This window comes from Puma concolor, chromosome E1 (assembly GCF_028749965.1).
Source record: "Puma concolor isolate L17-30 chromosome E1, mPumCon1.1.hap2, whole genome shotgun sequence".
Classification (NCBI taxonomy): Eukaryota; Metazoa; Chordata; class Mammalia; order Carnivora; family Felidae; genus Puma; species Puma concolor.
This window is the reverse complement of record NC_141680.1, coordinates 13,439,539-13,455,483: the sequence shown is the minus strand read 5'-3', so window position 1 is coordinate 13,455,483 and position 15,945 is coordinate 13,439,539. Positions and strand designations below refer to the sequence as shown.

At 59.2% G+C, this 15,945-nt stretch overlaps 2 protein-coding genes across 3 annotated transcripts; one reads left to right on the top strand and one right to left on the bottom strand.

The window, feature by feature from the left end:
- Positions 1 to 218: 218 nt before the first annotated feature.
- On the top strand, positions 219 to 4,111 carry SYNGR2 (synaptogyrin 2). The gene is made up of 4 exons (XM_086686261.1): positions 219 to 379; positions 2,194 to 2,431; positions 2,811 to 2,950; positions 3,039 to 4,111. The coding sequence occupies exons 1-4, from the start codon at positions 281 to 283 to the stop codon at positions 3,234 to 3,236; spliced, it is 675 nt and encodes a 224-aa protein (XP_086542387.1). The 5' UTR covers positions 219 to 280; the 3' UTR covers positions 3,237 to 4,111.
- A 1,091-nt stretch (positions 4,112 to 5,202) lies between these two features.
- TK1 (thymidine kinase 1) lies at positions 5,203 to 15,902 on the bottom strand. 2 transcript variants are annotated; one of them, XM_086686260.1, is made up of 7 exons: positions 15,749 to 15,901; positions 15,613 to 15,644; positions 14,119 to 14,229; positions 11,631 to 11,724; positions 6,727 to 6,816; positions 6,229 to 6,348; positions 5,203 to 6,129 (listed from the first exon to the last, which is right to left on the bottom strand). In XM_086686260.1, exons 1-7 carry the CDS (start codon positions 15,812 to 15,814, stop codon positions 5,929 to 5,931), a joined length of 714 nt encoding a protein of 237 aa, XP_086542386.1. In that variant the 5' UTR covers positions 15,815 to 15,901; the 3' UTR covers positions 5,203 to 5,928. The 2 variants fall into 2 exon arrangements, with proteins under 2 accessions (XP_086542386.1, XP_086542385.1); XM_086686259.1 differs by having other exon boundaries at positions 5,203 to 6,348; positions 15,749 to 15,902.
- Positions 15,903 to 15,945: the final 43 nt, after the last annotated feature.

Below are 15,945 nucleotides of genomic sequence, written 5' to 3'. Positions count from 1 at the left end.
CTGGGGACTCTCTGGCCCCTTGCTGGGGGCAGGGGGACGCGGCCCCCGCCACGACGTGGGCTGGACGTTTGTCGGCCGCCAGAACGCAGGCAGGCCCAGCCGTCGGAGCGTCCGGGCCGCTCTGCTCGCCGCTGGCTGCGGACCGCATTTTGCCCTCGGTCCCTGGGGCCGCGCTGGCCACGCCCCTGGGGGCGGGGCCGGGGCGGGGCGGGGCGGGGTGGTGGCAGGGTCCTAGGCTGGCGGCGGCGGCTACGGCGGCGGCGGCGGCGGCGGAGGCGACATGGAGAGCGGGGCCTACGGCGCGGCCAAGGCAGGCGGCTCCTTCGACCTGTGGCGCTTCCTGACGCAGCCGCAGGTGGTGGCGCGCGCCGTGTGCATGGTGAGCGGGTGGGGAGCCGGGCGGGGGAACCGGACTCCGCCGCCGGGGACCGGGCGGGGGAGGGGGTGCCGCGAGCCTGCGAGCGCGACAGGTGGCGGCGGCCGAGGCCCGGGGGAGGGGTGCGGGTGGCGCGCGTGGGGCCGGCGAGGGGGCCCGGGCCCCGCCGCCCTCCATCCTCCGGGCCCCGCCGGCCGCCACTCGCGCGCCGCAGCTTTCCCCGGCTTCCCCTGGTCCCCACTGCCCCCCACCGGCCGGGCCCGGGCGCGGGGTGGCCCGGAGGCGCCGCGGGGGAGCAGGCCTGTCGCCCTGTTGGCGGTAGGAGGAGCTTGGGGCAGCTCCAGGACAGGTGGCCGCCGTGCTGGGACTCTGCTGGGGGAATTCATCCGGAAGGGGCTTTCCCAAGCCACGTTGGGTAATGGGGTCTCCCCTCCACTCGGGGAGCAAGTCACGTGCCTGCTTCCCCACCCAAGATCAGGTGACCCCAGGATGTACCCTTCCCAGGGAGGGTAGGGCATCCCTCCAGCACCAGATTACCGGGGGTAAGGGGGTTGGAGGGGGGCGGGGCACAGGATTTTGGACAACCAGCGCCTGGAGCTGGACAAGGTGTTAGTGTGGGCAGGCAGAGGGCTGGGACTAAGTGCCCTCACCATGCCTGCCTGGGACTGGAGCCTTCTGAGGTGCCCTGGTGGCACCCATGCCCCCTCCCTGCTTGACCGTGGGGTCTGATCCAAGGAGCAGATGCCCCGTGTGTCGGGACAGCTGTGCCAGGAGTCGGGGCTGGCACACTGCTCCCAGCATCAGGGAGTTCCGGCTTCATCCCCAGCTGGGGGTGGGGCTTGTGACTGCCAGCTCCAGAGTCTATTCAGAGGGCCTTGTCCGGGCAGGGCAAGGGAGAGGCCTGTGCCTGTCCTAGTGGGAGCCAGGTGTCCAGACCGTCCCGCATCTGCTGACATGGGGTGGGGATGGGTGGTGGCCTTGACGTCTGGGGAGGAGAGGAGGCCACATGAGGCTGTTCCCAAGGGCCTAGAGCCCCTCCCAGAGTTCTGGCTGGTGAACCCCCTTCCACCCCCTCCCAGGACCTCCAGGGTTCTGAGTGCAGAACTGTATCCACAGGCCTGCCAGTCAGACTAGCCTGGGGGGCCCTCAGAGGGGAGGGTCAGGATGTCAAAGGGGCCAGGAGTCCTTGTAGGAAGAAAGCTGGCCAAACTGGGGTGGGGTGGGGGGGTGGGGGGAGCAGCCTGGAGCAGGAAAGAGTGGGAGGGGGCTCCAAGAAGTGGGAGTCTGGGGACACGGGTTCCAGCTCAGGGCACACTGGTGCGGCTTTCCTGAGAGGTGGGGAGGGGGGGGTGTCTTTCATCACCCAGGTTTTGGGGCAGAGGTTGGGCTCTGCAGAGGTGATTCAAGCAGAAGGTGATCTGGGGGTGACTCCAGGCCTGGGTTTCTGTGACTTTGTGGCCCATCTCCTACGGAACCACGATGGCCCTTCCCGGCAGGCAGCCGGGGTGGGGATCTCCCTCCCAGGAGATCCCCGTCCGTTCCCCACCAGCCCCTGGTCCAAGAATCTCCCGCCGTGCCCCCGGTGATGGCGACTGTGCTGGCACCTGCAGGTGGCCCGGGAGCACAGAGAAGTGGGGACTGTGCACCAGCCAGAAGCAACTTGCTTACGAGCTCAGTCCCCAAGTTCAGAGGGGGCCCTGGTGCCTGCCGTCCCAAAGGGGAACAGCTGCAGTGGGGGAGCCCAGGGTCCCTCTCACATGTGCCCGCCGTGGGGCTTGTCTGGCGACCGCTCAGCCCTTCCCCACCTGTCCCCTCAGGTCTTTGCGTTGATCGTGTTCTCGTGCATTTTCGGCGAGGGCTACAGCAACACCCACCAGTCCCAACAGAAATACTGCGTGTTCAACCACAACGAGGACGCGTGCGGCTACGGCAGCGCCATTGGGGTGCTAGCCTTCCTGGCCTCGGCCGCCTTCCTAGTGGTTGACGCCTATTTCCCCCAGATCAGCAACGCCACTGACCGCAAATACCTGGTCATCAGCGACCTGCTCTTCTCAGGTACCTTCCAGCGGGACCCCCAGTTGACTTGGGGGAGGTGAATAGGAGTGTTCCTAAGAGGGTTCTGGGATGGCAGGGCCTCGGCAACCTCAGGGGGAACCGAGGGCAGCCCCTACCCAAGCAGACCGGCTTGCACACAGGGATTTCTGTGAGTCTGCTTAAGCCCACCGGCGTTGAGTGACAATCACGGGACCTTCGAGCCAGGCACCCAGGTCGCCACCCTGGCTTCCGCATCAGTGCCCTTCACACTCCTGGAGGCTTCTGGGAGATCCCTGCCACAGGGCCTCGCCATCGCTGCCCCCACAGGGGGCCCCTCCTGGGTCCCCAGACCGCCCCTGCCTCCATGGAAGTGACCTTGCCCTTCCGGCCTTCTTCCCAGCTTTCTGGACTTTCCTGTGGTTCGTTGGTTTCTGCTTCCTCACCAACCAGTGGGTGGCCACCAAGGCGGAAGACGTGCTAGTGGGGGCCGACTCGGCCCGGGCAGCCATCACCTTCAGCTTCTTCTCCATCTTCTCCTGGGTAGGTGGGCCGGGGCGGGCAGGGGTGCAGTGTCTTTGGAGAAGGGTGGCGGAAGGCTGAGGAACCCAAACCTCGGGGCTCCCTGCAGGGCGTGCTGGCCTCCCTGGCCTACCAGCGCTACAAGGCCGGCGTGGACGACTTCATCCAGAACTACGTGGACCCCACTCCAGACCCCGGCACCGCCTACGCCTCCTACCCTGGTGCGTCTGTGGACAACTACCAACAACCGCCCTTCACCCAGAACGCTGAGACCACGGAGGGCTACCAGCCGCCCCCTGTGTACTGAGCTGCGGCCGGAACGGTCAGGGGAGCAGAGAGGGCGCTCGGGGGCCTTCGCTCTATGCTGGACTCCTCCCGTGAGCTTCGCCTCCTGGAGCTGCGGCCCCCTCACCCTGCCGGGTCCCCGTCGGAGCCGCGCACGGCCTGGAGAGCCCCCGCTTCCCCTGCCCTGGCTGCCGGGCTCCCTCTAGCAAGGGCTTCGCCCACCCACTCCTCAAGGGCATTTTTTAGAAAAGGGTTTTTAGCCAGATGTGTTTTGTCATTGCTTTTAATGATCCCCAACCCCAGTTGGAATAGCTAGAAGTGCCCGACACGCTGCTTTGACAAGTGCCTTAGCTTCTCCCCAGCCCAAAGGAGCCGGGCCCAGGTCCAGGACCTGGGCCCTGGTGGCCACGGTTACTCGGGGTTCTGTGCCAAAGAGGAGACTGTGGGGCCAGGGCCCCCTTTCCTGCTCACTCAGGTTTGTTCCCCACCTCCTGGCGCTGCTGTGTCCCCAGCCCCCTGCCTGCCCTGGGAGCCAGCAGCCCCGTGCTCACTGCTGTAGCATCTGCTTGCTCTTGGATCTAGGGTCATTGCCCCATGCCAGTGCCTCCGGACTGCCTGCCTGCCTGCCGGCCTGCCAGCCGTGGCGCTGGATGCCCACCCCAGGGGGCACCGGGAGGCATTCCCTCCGCCTTGCTCCCAGCCCTTGGCAACCGGGAGGGGCTTTGCCTGCCGGAAAACACCCAGCTTTATGTAAATACTCTGCCACTGTGAGGTGTGGGGTGTATCCACAGCCCCTGGGCTGTTTTGAATGTATTAAAAAGCCTTGGGGGTAAGATGCAGACCCTTGGTTCTGTTAGACTGATTTGAAGACGGAATAAATGTTTTTCTCGTTCATAATCTCCAGGGTCATCAGTTGGGCCTCAGCCCAGGGGTTGGAGAGAGATTCCACTCTGGGGTGCACCCTGGGAGGGGGCTGCTTTATGAACTTGCATTTTGAAGTCACGGCAGTGTGCCCCTCCAGCACGCCCAGCGCGCGCGCGCGCACTTGTCTGGGGTCTCATTCCTCACACTGCCGTCCAACAGCATCTTAAAATAGCAACTGTGCTCAGCTTGTAAACAAGACAGTCTTTCTGGACTGCCTTGCCAGGGCCCTGCTGTGCCCTTGCTGGAGTTGGGGTGGGGGCCCCTGGGAGCGGACCCTGCGCGGTAACCCTTTCCTTCCCAACCCTCTTAGCAGAGTGTGGAGTGATCCGGCATTGCCCAGAGGCCTCCACTTCTAGCAGACAGGGGTCCGCACGTCTGGAGCCCTTCCTGGGATGGCCCACCCTGAGGGAGTGAGCCCATCTCTAGCAGGAAAGGCCAGGGCCCCTGAAGCACCTCACTTCCCTTTTGGAGCAGAGACAGCAAGAACTGTCAAAAGTGGGCCTGTTAGTTTCAAAATCGAGTAGACACTCATAGGGTTCTGCAAATGCCTCACTGTAATTCGGGACCAGTCACTAGCAAGCCAGAATAGAGCAAAGGGGAGGGGCAGGCCAGGGCGAGGAGGCCACCCCAGAACCCCCATCCCATCTCCACTGGTGGGTACACCCAACCCCAGAAGGTTCTGGCCTCCACGCAAGCCACTGACGGCCCATGTTACAAGGTACAGCTGAGCTAGTCTTCTGGGCTCCTGAACTATCAAGTGTCTGTTTCACAAACAAAACCTGACCCCACAGCCCCAGCGGGCAGCCCCGAGTATAGCCTTGTCTTTCCGTCCCGGGCCCCAGCCTCCTCCGTCCACCCATTTTGTCCTAAACCTGTCCAGACAGGAGAGCAAGTAAATGTGCCTCTTGGGATGCGCTTCGCGGCGCTTCTCAGTTAAAGTGTTGTGGCTAAGAGACCAGCAGGTAGTGCTAAAAAAGATCTGGAAAGAAATCCCCACCCATGGTCCCATCAGAGCTGTCGACAGGGAGACCCAGGGCATCCCAGGCTGTTAAAGACACATATGCTCCCACCAACCAGTAAATTTTAATATTAGTTATTAATTTCACACACAACAGAATCAGAGACCCTGTCCCCAGCTACCTCTGCCCCTACCCACCCTACCCCCCCCCCCCTTAAAAGATAAGCCCCTGGGATCTGGGCCCCACTAGGGTAAGTGTCCCCCCTATGAGAGAAGCTGTAATTCTGGAGAAAATGACCACCAGAGAGAGGGAAGAGCTTTTAGCCCAAAGGGAAGCCAGAAGGCACAAGTCCAGCCACCCCGAGGGACCAGGAGCCCTTTCCAGGCCAACAGAAATTTTTGCGTGGGATGACACTGTGCTGAGCCGGAGCAACTGGGGAACGGACTTCCCAGCGAGAACAGAAACTCAACAGTGAAAGCCACAAGGGGGAAGAAGCGGCCAGCGGTAGTGTCGCCAGTGTGTGGCTCGGCCCCTCACCCCACGGGAGGAGGGGGCGGGTGTCCGCGGTGGGTGGCCAGACCCTGAGCTCAGGAGTGGATCCGCAGCGGGGAAGGGAACCAAGAAAGCGCCGGCGGGCAGGAAAGGGGAAACGGGACGTGCAGACCACCAGCCCGGGGAAAGCGCACCGCCGAAAGTTCCGTCCCCGCACCCCACCCCCCTCCACTTCCTCTTCTGGAAAGGCTGCGCCGCACGAGGGCGGGGGCAGTCCTGCAAGCATCCGCCAGGGGGCGGCAGCGGGAAGGGAGCGGGCGCTCCCCAGGCGCCCACACCTCAGTTGGCCGAGCTGCACTGCAGGATCTGATGCGGAGCAAACAGCTTGCGGGCCCCCGAGGCCTCTCCTGGCTTCCCCAGCAGCGGGCAGTTCTCCTTATTCTCCTTGCCGTCCGGCCCGGCGGGCAGACCCGAGGCCTTCTTGAAGTAGCACAGGCGGCACACGGAGTGGTATTTGTCTGCGCCCCCGATCACCTCGACCTGGCCGCGGGGATGCAAAGAGCCATGGGCTGAGGCGGGGCGGGGCGCCTCCGGGCCACCCTCCCCCCTCCACCCCTGGAGAAGGCAGGTGGCGGCTACCTCCTTCTCCGCGCCCAGCCTCTTGGTATAGGCGGCTTCGCGGAAGCACTCCATGCACACCGCCGTCAGCTTCACAACACTCTCCGCCAGGGGCACCAGGTTCAGGATGGTCCCGAAGGCCTACGTTCCGGGGGAGAGACAGCCTCTGGGCGCATCCACCTCCCCAGGCGGGTCTTTCCTTGCAACCCCTTGACTCACAAGCACGGACACAGGGGCACTTTGCCTTGACCTTGCTTTCCCCAGAGTGCCGTCCCCTGCAACACCCCCAGCACCCAGACTGGGATGGACTCGCTCCCAGGCAAACCCCGGGGGGCCTGGGTCCCGCTCACCTGAGTGCCCGGCTCAGCCTGAGCCGCTCAGAGTGCCCCCCACGGGCTAAGCCCCAGTCATCCAGGTGGCACCGCGCTGAGAGCAAAGGCTAGCTGGGCTGTCCCTGCTCCTCCCCGGGCCCCCTTCTCCCGCCAGACCCCTTCCCAAGACCTGGATCAGACGACTCACCTTCCTCTGGAAGGTCCCATCCAGTGCAGCCACAATCACGGTCTTCCCGGCGTTGGCCATAGTCTCGCTGAACTCCACGATGTCTGGGAACTGGGAGGGGGCGGAGGGGGGAGGGCAGTGGGTTTCCACCACGAGCAGCTTGCAGCAGCCACGGAGAGACACTGCCACCGGTCAGCGTGGAGCATGAGAACAGGGCGACCCCAACGCTCCCGCCAGTGCCCCGACGAGGAGACCGGCGTTCCTGTGCTTGCCCCACTGCACACAGCCATGTGCACCCACAACCACCCATGCCGCCTCACCGGCCACCGGGACAGAATAGGGACAGAATAGGTCGGCTCCAGGCCCCAGCACAGCACCATGGACCTGTCGCCAGGTGATGTGGCCCCCCCCGGAGGCGGTCTAAAACCGCGGTGGCCAAAAGCTCAGGCCAGAGGGCTGCCTGCCTTGAACCCTGCTCTGGTGGGACGCGTGTGCTTGGTGACCTTGGCAAGGACTTCACGTTTCTGAACCTTAGAAATGGCAAGGACCGCCCTCGGTGTTGTTTAAGGATCGGAGGCACTCATATAGGGAATAATGTGCCATCTGATGCCTCGGGAAGGGGTCGGGGTTCCACTGGCCATTTACGGAGCAGGACGCCACAGCGGGCCCCGCGTGTACTTGGTATATCAACTGTGATTTTAAGTGGCCCAGGGTGAGGTCGCAACTTCTGCAGATGCTCGGGCGAGCTGTCCCCGGTCAATCCCACTGCCTTCGGCTGATTGTGTTAGTCTATCTGGATTGGCCTTCGGGCTGTGAGACGCACGTGCTTGTCTTTGGGCAGCAGGGTCTCTCTCCAAGCCATCAGGCCTGACTTGGCGCATTTATCGAGGTGCAAGGTTACCGAGACCTGGACAGTTGGCAAGACAGGTCCCGTGAAGGTGGCTAGAAAAATCACGAGCAATTCAAGTACGATTCGGCCGAAGAAGCCAGACGTGACTCCCCTCTGTGGGGCTGGCCAGTCCCGAGCTACAGAAACACCCACGACTCCTGCACCGTCACGCACGTGTCCCCACTCCGTCACAGGTGACAGAAATGCAGCTCCCAGCCTGCAAGGAGCTCTCAGCCAGTAAACGCCTCCCTCCCTAAATTGTCGCAGAGCAAACGGTCTCCACACATTTCCAAGGAGAGAGGCCGGGCACACCCTTCCCCTCAGGGCCCTGAGAGGGAAAGGAGCCTGCCCACACCCTGATGTCGGGTTTTCGGCCTCCAGAATTGGGAAAATCAATTCCTGCTGTTTCAGCTGCCTGGTCTGTGGTACCTGTTAGGGCAGCCCTAGGAAAATATTACAGGTTACACTTAAAGTAGAACCTCGGGGTGCCTGGGGAGCTCAGTCTATGGAGCATCCAACCCTTGGTTTTGGCTCAGGTCATGATCTCCCCGTCTCGTGAGTTCGAGCCCCACAGCGGGCTCCAAGCTGGAAAAGAGGAACATGCTTAGGATCCTCTCTCTCTCTCTCTCTCTCTCTCTGTTCCTCTCCCACCCGTGCTATCTCTCTCTCTCTCTCAAAATAAACAACCTCAAAAGAACAATACTTTAAAACAGAACCTCAAAGCACTTAGTAAATTTCAGGTTTTCTTGGTAGACAAAAATAATCACGAGACCCACGGAGGAAAGTACCGGGAAGTTTCTTGCTGGGGACGAGTTTGCCCACCCGAGTCCAGCGGCCCGTTCTACACCTCCGGGCGACCTGCAATAAGCCACTTCCCAAACGAGTTCTCATGAAGGGGAAAGAACCCAAAGAAGAGATTAGGAAGCCTACGAGTGGATTTTCACCGCTGCTGTCTTCCTTCCAAGAGCCGGCTGGCTCGGGATGTGCAGCCCAATGACCCCTGGCCCTGCCCCAGCCCAGGCCTCTGCTTCCTGGCAGACAGGCCGGCCTTGAAGGGGCAGAGGCCACAGAAGCCAGGGATAAAGGACGTGACAAAGCAAAACGTTTGGCCGTGAGTGGTAAAACATGAAACGGAATGCCACAGACAGATCTCCGGGGCACATAAACAGGGAAGAAAGAAGCAGACCATGTGACAAAGTGGCATCGGCCACTTCAGGTCCACTGGAGGAGGGAGAGACCAAGAGAAAAATGAGTGGAAGCCCTTCAAAGGCCATTGGAAAAAGGAGAAATAAATACAAGTAGCCCGTCAACATGGACACAGACATCAGACAGCAGCGATGAGACAAACTTTCACTGGGGTGTGTGTGTGCGTGTGTGTGTGTGTGTGTGCGTGCGCACATGCGTGCAAGCTCTGCCACCTGCCCCTTACTCCTCCCCTCTCTCCTGGGGATTTCTGCAGAGGCCCAGTGGTCACACTGTCCTGTCATCCGCTCTCTGTCAGCGGGGCCGCCCTTTGGCGGGCTCTGCCCAGGCTAATTCCCGAGTCTTCTCCGCTAGCCTGCCCAGAGCCACCTGCCTCCATCCTGCCCCTGGACACACCCAGCCGGCCAGCAGCTCACTCCCTGGCTCTCCCTCAGACTCCTTTCTGACCACCTCACCGTAGCTCTGTCCCCTTCACATTGCCCATCTGTCCAGTTGTCCCCACCTGACCTAGGACATCGTTCTCTCCCTAGAAAGGAGAGACTAGACTAGGGACTAGAAAGGATGCTCAAGGGGGGGAGACTCTGGCTGTACCCACCCCCCCCAACACCAAGAACACTGCCGGCATGGGGCACAAGCCCAGAAAATACTTAGGAATGAATGAATCAATGAATGAATATTGCACATTTGCTGACATGGGTAAATGGTCAACCATGCGATAGAAGCCCACTCTATTTACTTATTTATTATTTACGAATAATTTATCATCAAGTTAGCTAAATACAGGGTCGTCTTGGCGTCGGGAGATTCCCGCAATCCGTCGCGTACATCCAACACCCGATGGAGCTCGCGCTATTTAAAAATACACATCTAGGGGCGCCTGGGTGGCGCAGTCGGTTAAGCGTCCGACTTCAGCCAGGTCACGATCTCGCGGTCCGTGAGTTCGAGCCCCGCGTCAGGCTCTGGGCTGATGGCTCAGAGCCTGGAGCCTGTTTCCGATTCTGTGTCTCCCTCTCTCTCTGCCCCTCCCCCGTTCATGCTCTGTCTCTCTCTGTCCCAAAAATAAATAAAAAACGTTGAAAAAAAATTAAAAAAAAAAAAAATAAAAATACACATCTAGAAAGACTAGATGGATGTAGACCAACACGTAATGAGTTTTTGTTTGCTTTTCTGGGCTGCAAAAAGAGAAGAGCAGCCCCCACAGCAGGAGCTGGCCTGGCGTTGGCAGCTGGGCCCCGGTGTTACCACGTAGAGCGAAATTCATTTCACGGAACATTCGCATCCGGCAAGGCCACTCCTCGACTGGGATGGGTCAAGATGAAACCAAGACCCTCCGTAATCCTGTCTGAGCACAGAGACAGACGTGAACACTGTCCAGGCTACGGAGGACCACACGTTCCCCCTTCCTGCCCAGGAGGAGTGACCACTGCTGCTTTACCGACTCGGCCTCCGCCTCCTGGTCCCCCCTCCTCCCTAGGGGGAAGGTTGAGGAGGCCGGTCAGTCACTCCCTTCCCGAGGGCACAGAATCGAGAGCCAGGCCAGCCTCTTAGAAGCCTCCCCAAAATGATCCCCCACAAGCTCTCTCTGGCTCCCTCTGTGAGAGGTCCCTGGTTCCCACGCTGTGGGTTCTCCCTGCAATAATCAATACCCACTCACCAAACACACACACACAGAAGAATTTCAGGGCACAGAGGTAGGATAAATAGGCAGTACAGGGGACCCTCCACCTTCGCCCAATTTCTGTGTCAGGACGCGCCCACCCAGGGAAATTGTAGAAGCCGTGTCGCCAGACCTCCCCATCACTGACTCACGATAAAGTTCTATGTTATTCAGCTGCTGAGATTCGGGGCCTGATTGTTACAGCAGCTCACGTCACCCTCACGAGTGCACTGGGTGGAGACAGACGCACTCAGAACTCTCCGGAGGGCTGAAGTGAGCCCTGTGGGGAGAGAGTTACAGTTTCATTCATTCCAGATGAACTCGCGGAAACAAAAACTCTCGAAGCACACGAAAGACGAAAGACGCCAAGACTACGAAAGGCAACCTGCAGGCTCACCCAGAGAGTGCACTCCGGAAGAAAGGGAAAGAGTGAGCCGGAAAAGCCTTTAACACAAGATTCTCGGAAAGACAAGGAAAGGGACAGCAGCCGCCACACAAACAAAAAACGGTAAATTCGCAAACAAAAATGAAGATAGGTGAATTAGAGCAGGAGCTACACAAAGAGAACTAACCAGAAATCCCAGAAACGAATAGAGTCTTTGAGGGGCGCCTGGTGGCTCAGTCAGTAGGGCGTCGGACTTCGGCTCAGGTCGTGATCTCACAGTTTGTGAGTTCGAGCCCCGTGTTGGGCTCGGTGCTGATGGCTCAGAGCCTGGAGTCCGCGTGGGATTCTCTGCCTCCCTCTCTCTCTGCCCTTCCCCCACTCGTGTTCTGTCTCGCTCTCTCTCAAAAATAAGCAAACATTGGGGCGCCTGGGTGGCTCAGTTGGTTGAGCATTGGACTTCGGCTCAGGTCATGATCTCACGGTTCGTGAGTTCGAGCCCCACATCGGGCTCTGTGCTGACAAGCTCGGAGCCTGGAGCCTACTTTGGATTCTGTGTCTCCCTCTCTCTCTCTACCCCTCCCCCGTTCACACACTCTCTCTCTGCCTCTCAAAAATAAAGAAACGTAATAAAAAAATGAAAAAAAAACAGGCAAACATTAAAAAAAAAAACTGAAAAAGAAAAAAAAGAAAAAGATCAGAAATAGAACGAATACCTTCCAAGCCAGCAGAGGACAAGGGGGGGGGGGCAGATAGGGAGTCTGTAGGCAGAATGCCAGGACAAACCAACTTACAAACTGCCCTTCGTCGATGCCTATGACAGCCACGCCTAGGGCCTCCTGGGCCACATCCCGGAGCAGGCAGGCTGGCAGTGCCTCCATGGTGTTTCTGGGGAGAGAAAGCCAGGGCATGAGCAAGGCAAGGGAGTGGGGGCCTGAACGCAGGGGCCGGGGAACAGCTCTCATGACCGCCCTACCCGCAAATCACGCGGCACTGTTTGGCTGGAGCGTGAAGTTAGCGCCTGTGGGAGGGCATCTGGGGAGAATAAAGGCCCATGCTCAGAAAACCAGTTATTCAACACAAGCTATTTCACTGGATGCTTTGGACTAGAAATTAGCAACGCGCGATACAAAGCTTTACTGAGACTCAAAAGCTCCTCCCCACTTTGGTTTAGTGGGCCGGGGCAGACAAAAGGCTTTAATTTGTTTTAAAAATGAGAAAAGGAATAAGTAAATATAACTCAGCCTGCATTACAGATGTCTTTAGATCAATGCAGTCACAAACTAGAATTTTTTACTTCTTTCTTTTTATGGCGGAAGGGGCCCATGAAAGGCAAAAGTGCCCAGGGAAGTCCAACGTGGCCCTGGGCCAAACATTAGCACCAGACTCGGAGCCCTGTGTATCCTGGCAGAGATAAGTCCAGAACCCCAACCTTCAGCTCTCTAGAGTTCCCTCCATCTGACTTTTCTGGCAGATTGAAGGGTTTCTCCAAGCTCACAGAGCTGTTAACCAGCAGAGCCAAGATTTATATCTAAGGTCCCACGGCTGCCTGGCGTGCCCTGCGGGGACAGTCATATCCAGAAGGGTTTGAAAGTGAAAGGTCACATGTGGGAATGTTCCAGGGCATTAGACCCCATCCTGCTCCCACACCCAGGGCCCTTTCTGAAGAGAAATGCCTTTCTCTGTCCTCTTAAATAGCGTCTCTGTTTTCCACAGTGTTGTTTTCCTTTGTCTTCACTTTTCCTGCTGGTACTTAACTAAAGCTCAGCAGTTTGTAGGTGTATTTAGAAAAACATAAAACACAACCACTGCTTAGTTATTACCGTGCTATCATTCTACTCCAAGATCTGGGAAGGGCATGAAATGGTATTCCCTGCATTTTAAATCCCCCCTTTCATCCCCAAATAGAGAAGACCAGAGGGCGGGCAAGGGGAGGGTGTCTGGAACTGTCACTCCTGCCAGGGGCTCAGTCCCAGCCGCTGCAGCCCGAGTTAGACAGCACCTGTGCTCAGACAGGCAGAGCTCAGATGTGACCCTGATCTGAGGGACTTCTCATCACTGCACAGTACTGCCTCCTGGTTTCACGGGCTTCTCTGGATGCTCCCCTGCCCAGTGTGTGTTTTAAGGAGGAAGAAAAGCAGGGGCACCTGGGTGGCTCAGTCCGTTACGCGTCCGACTTCAGCTCCGGTCGTGATCTCACAGTTCGTGGGTTCGAGTCCCACATTCGGCTCTGTGCGGACAGCTCGGAGCCTGGAGCCTGCTTCGGATTCTGTGTCCCCCTCTCTCTCTCTGCCCCTCCCCCACTCGTGCCCTGTCTTTCTGTCTCTCTCAAAAATAAATAAACATTTAAAAAAAAAATGGCAGGGAGAAAGAAGCAAACTGGAAGACATACGTGGCCTACATCAGACAGCACGGCCAGGAAGCAATGTTCATGAAAATCCCGGCACTTAACTCCAAACCCCGGGCACTGTCCACCCCACCACCGGCCTGGCTTCAGAAAACCCCATGCTCCCACCCTGAAGCCACACATCAGGCGGTTCTGAGGCTGCAAGCCCCGCCTCCAGCTCAGGTGGACAAGTCCAAAGGGCAGAGACAATGTCCCAGGCTCAGAAGTGTCAGGCCCCAATCTGCAGCAAGGAACAGGCCCGAGTAAGACTAAATGTAACCCTCCACCCCCCACCTCAGGTTGCAGACTGAAATGATCCCAAGGTGCAGGCAGATAAACATAGAAGGGGATATGCACAAAAGCCACAAGGCCACAGGGAATCAGCCCCAGGGCAGGGCAACTGAAAAGTTACATAAAAAGCCCCGTGCAGGCCCAACAAAACCAGTTTGCAACCGTATAGTTGTAACCTCCAGAGCAGGGTTCCTCAACCCGGGCACGGCACTGTTGATAATTGGGGCAGGATCAACATTTGGGGGGGGGGGGGGGGGCGGTGCCGCCCTGTGCATTGTGGGATGTTCAGCAGCATCTCTGGCCTCTAGCCACGGGACGCCAACAGCCACCCCTAGCCCGCTCCAGTTGTGAAAAATAAATACGTCCCCAGACATCGCCAAATGGACTCTGGGAAGGGGGGGAGGGGGTGCAAAATCTCCCCTAGTGAAGAAACCCGGGGCTAGAATCCTGTGAGAGGCCAAGTCCTGAGATCCCTTGCCAAGCAGCCCTCAAAGTCTGCCGAGTTGCACGGTCGGCACGAGCCCCCCCCCCCGCCCCGTGAGTTTCCATTCCACCCGGCTTCCAGAGGAGGTGTTAGGAGAGGACAGAAGAGAGCGGACACTGACCGGTCGTGCGTGGAGAAGCTGCTGCTATAGCGAGTGTCTTTGGCGTACTTGATGACCAAGCACTTGTACTGGGCGATCTGGAAGCGACGGACCCGTCTCATCAGTTCAGTACTGCAAGAGCAGAGCACAGTGGTTAAGAGGGGGCAAAGAAGACTCTATCAGCACAAGCTGGGCTCCCCACCACCGTCTAGGGGTCTGCAGCCTGACGCCCGCGCCTTTGGACAGCAAGACCAGTGAGGACAGAGAGGGCCGGTGCTCTGAGAGTTCAGTCTAGACCTGAGAGGGACGTCAAGACTGTACGTCCCTAGGGAGCCCAGGAATAATAAAGGCATGCTGGGGCAGGACGTGCTCTCCACGTGGGGGGTGGCAAGGGATAACCCCCCAGGTGGCCAGGGGAGGAGGCAGAGAAGTGCAAAGGCCACAGGCAGAGGGGAGGAGTCCAAAGTAACCTCACTCCAGAGGTCTTCACAGAGTCTGAACTGACGTCACAAAATCTTTTTGTGCCAAAGAGGGCGCTTTGCCACTGGATCCCAGAGCCCACCTGAGCGTCACCGCAGCTGTCCCCCAGGGCGGAGGGAGGTACTCAGGGGGCTCACCAGCCCACCAGGTCAGCTAGTGGTCCTGTCACATCGGGGGAGCAAAGGTCCCCTGGCCTGACTCCTTAGTGTTAAATTTTTAGGGGCACCTGGGTGGCACCAATCCTCGGTTTCGGCTCAGGTCATGGTCGCCTGGGTGGTGAGTTGGAGCCCGGCATTGGGACCTGCTATGACAGTCTGGAGCCTGGTTGGGATTTTCTCTCTCTCTCTGCCCCTCCCCTGCTGATGCTCACTCTGTCTTTCTTTAAATAAATAAATAAATACGTAAATGAAATAAACTTAAACTTAGAATACTTAAAGTTTTACAGGCGCCTCGGTGGCTCAGTCGGTTAAGCCTCCGACTTCGGCTCAGGTCATGATCTCACAGTCTGTGGGTTGGAGCCCCTGCGTGGGGCTCTGTGCTGACAGCTCGGAGCCTGGAGCCTGCTGGGGATTCTGTGCCTCCCTCTCTCTCTGTTCCTCCCCCACTCACGCTCTTTCTCCCTGTCTCTCAAAAATAAATAAACATTAAAAAACGTTAAATACTTAAAATTAAAAAAAAAAAAATTAGGAGACCTGGCTGCCCCTTTCTGAGAGGGCTCTAGCGAGGGGCCAAACCATCAGCAGCTGCACCCAGCTGCGCGAAGGCGCGGGTGGTTATCGGACCCTAATGGGAGGGCCTAAACTGGGCGGGCTGGGAGGGAGAGCCTCCTCCAGGACCGGATCCAAGGGCGGAGCGGCATCCTGGGCGGGAAAGCGCGGTCGGGCGGTGGCGGCTGACCTAGGGGGACTGCACGATGGGGGGCTGTCCGAGAGGGGGGACAGGCCCGCAAGAGGCGCCAGGGGAGGACAGACCCTCGGGAGGGAGGGGTGGAGGAGGAAGTGGTCCCGGCCCGCCCTGGCCCCGCGAGGCCATTACCTTTTTCCCGAGAACATGGGTCCTAGAATCACCTAGGAGAGAAAGCGGGGTCACTTCGGGGTCCACTGCACACGGACCCCCGGCCACGACCCCGCCCCCGCCCTCGCCCCCGCGTGCTGGGACCTGCCCCCCGTACCTGGATCTGCCCCCGGGTCTTGCTGGGGGAGCCGGGCAGCACGGTGGGCAGGTTGATGCAACTCATGGCGCCCCTAGGAAGCTCGCCACTCAGGGACCCTCAGGTGTCACCGCCCAGCTGCCTGGAGCTGGTTCCCGCGCCGCCAGTCTTTATCCCCGGCACGCTGGCCAATCGGGAGCCGGCGCCGGCGCCCGGGA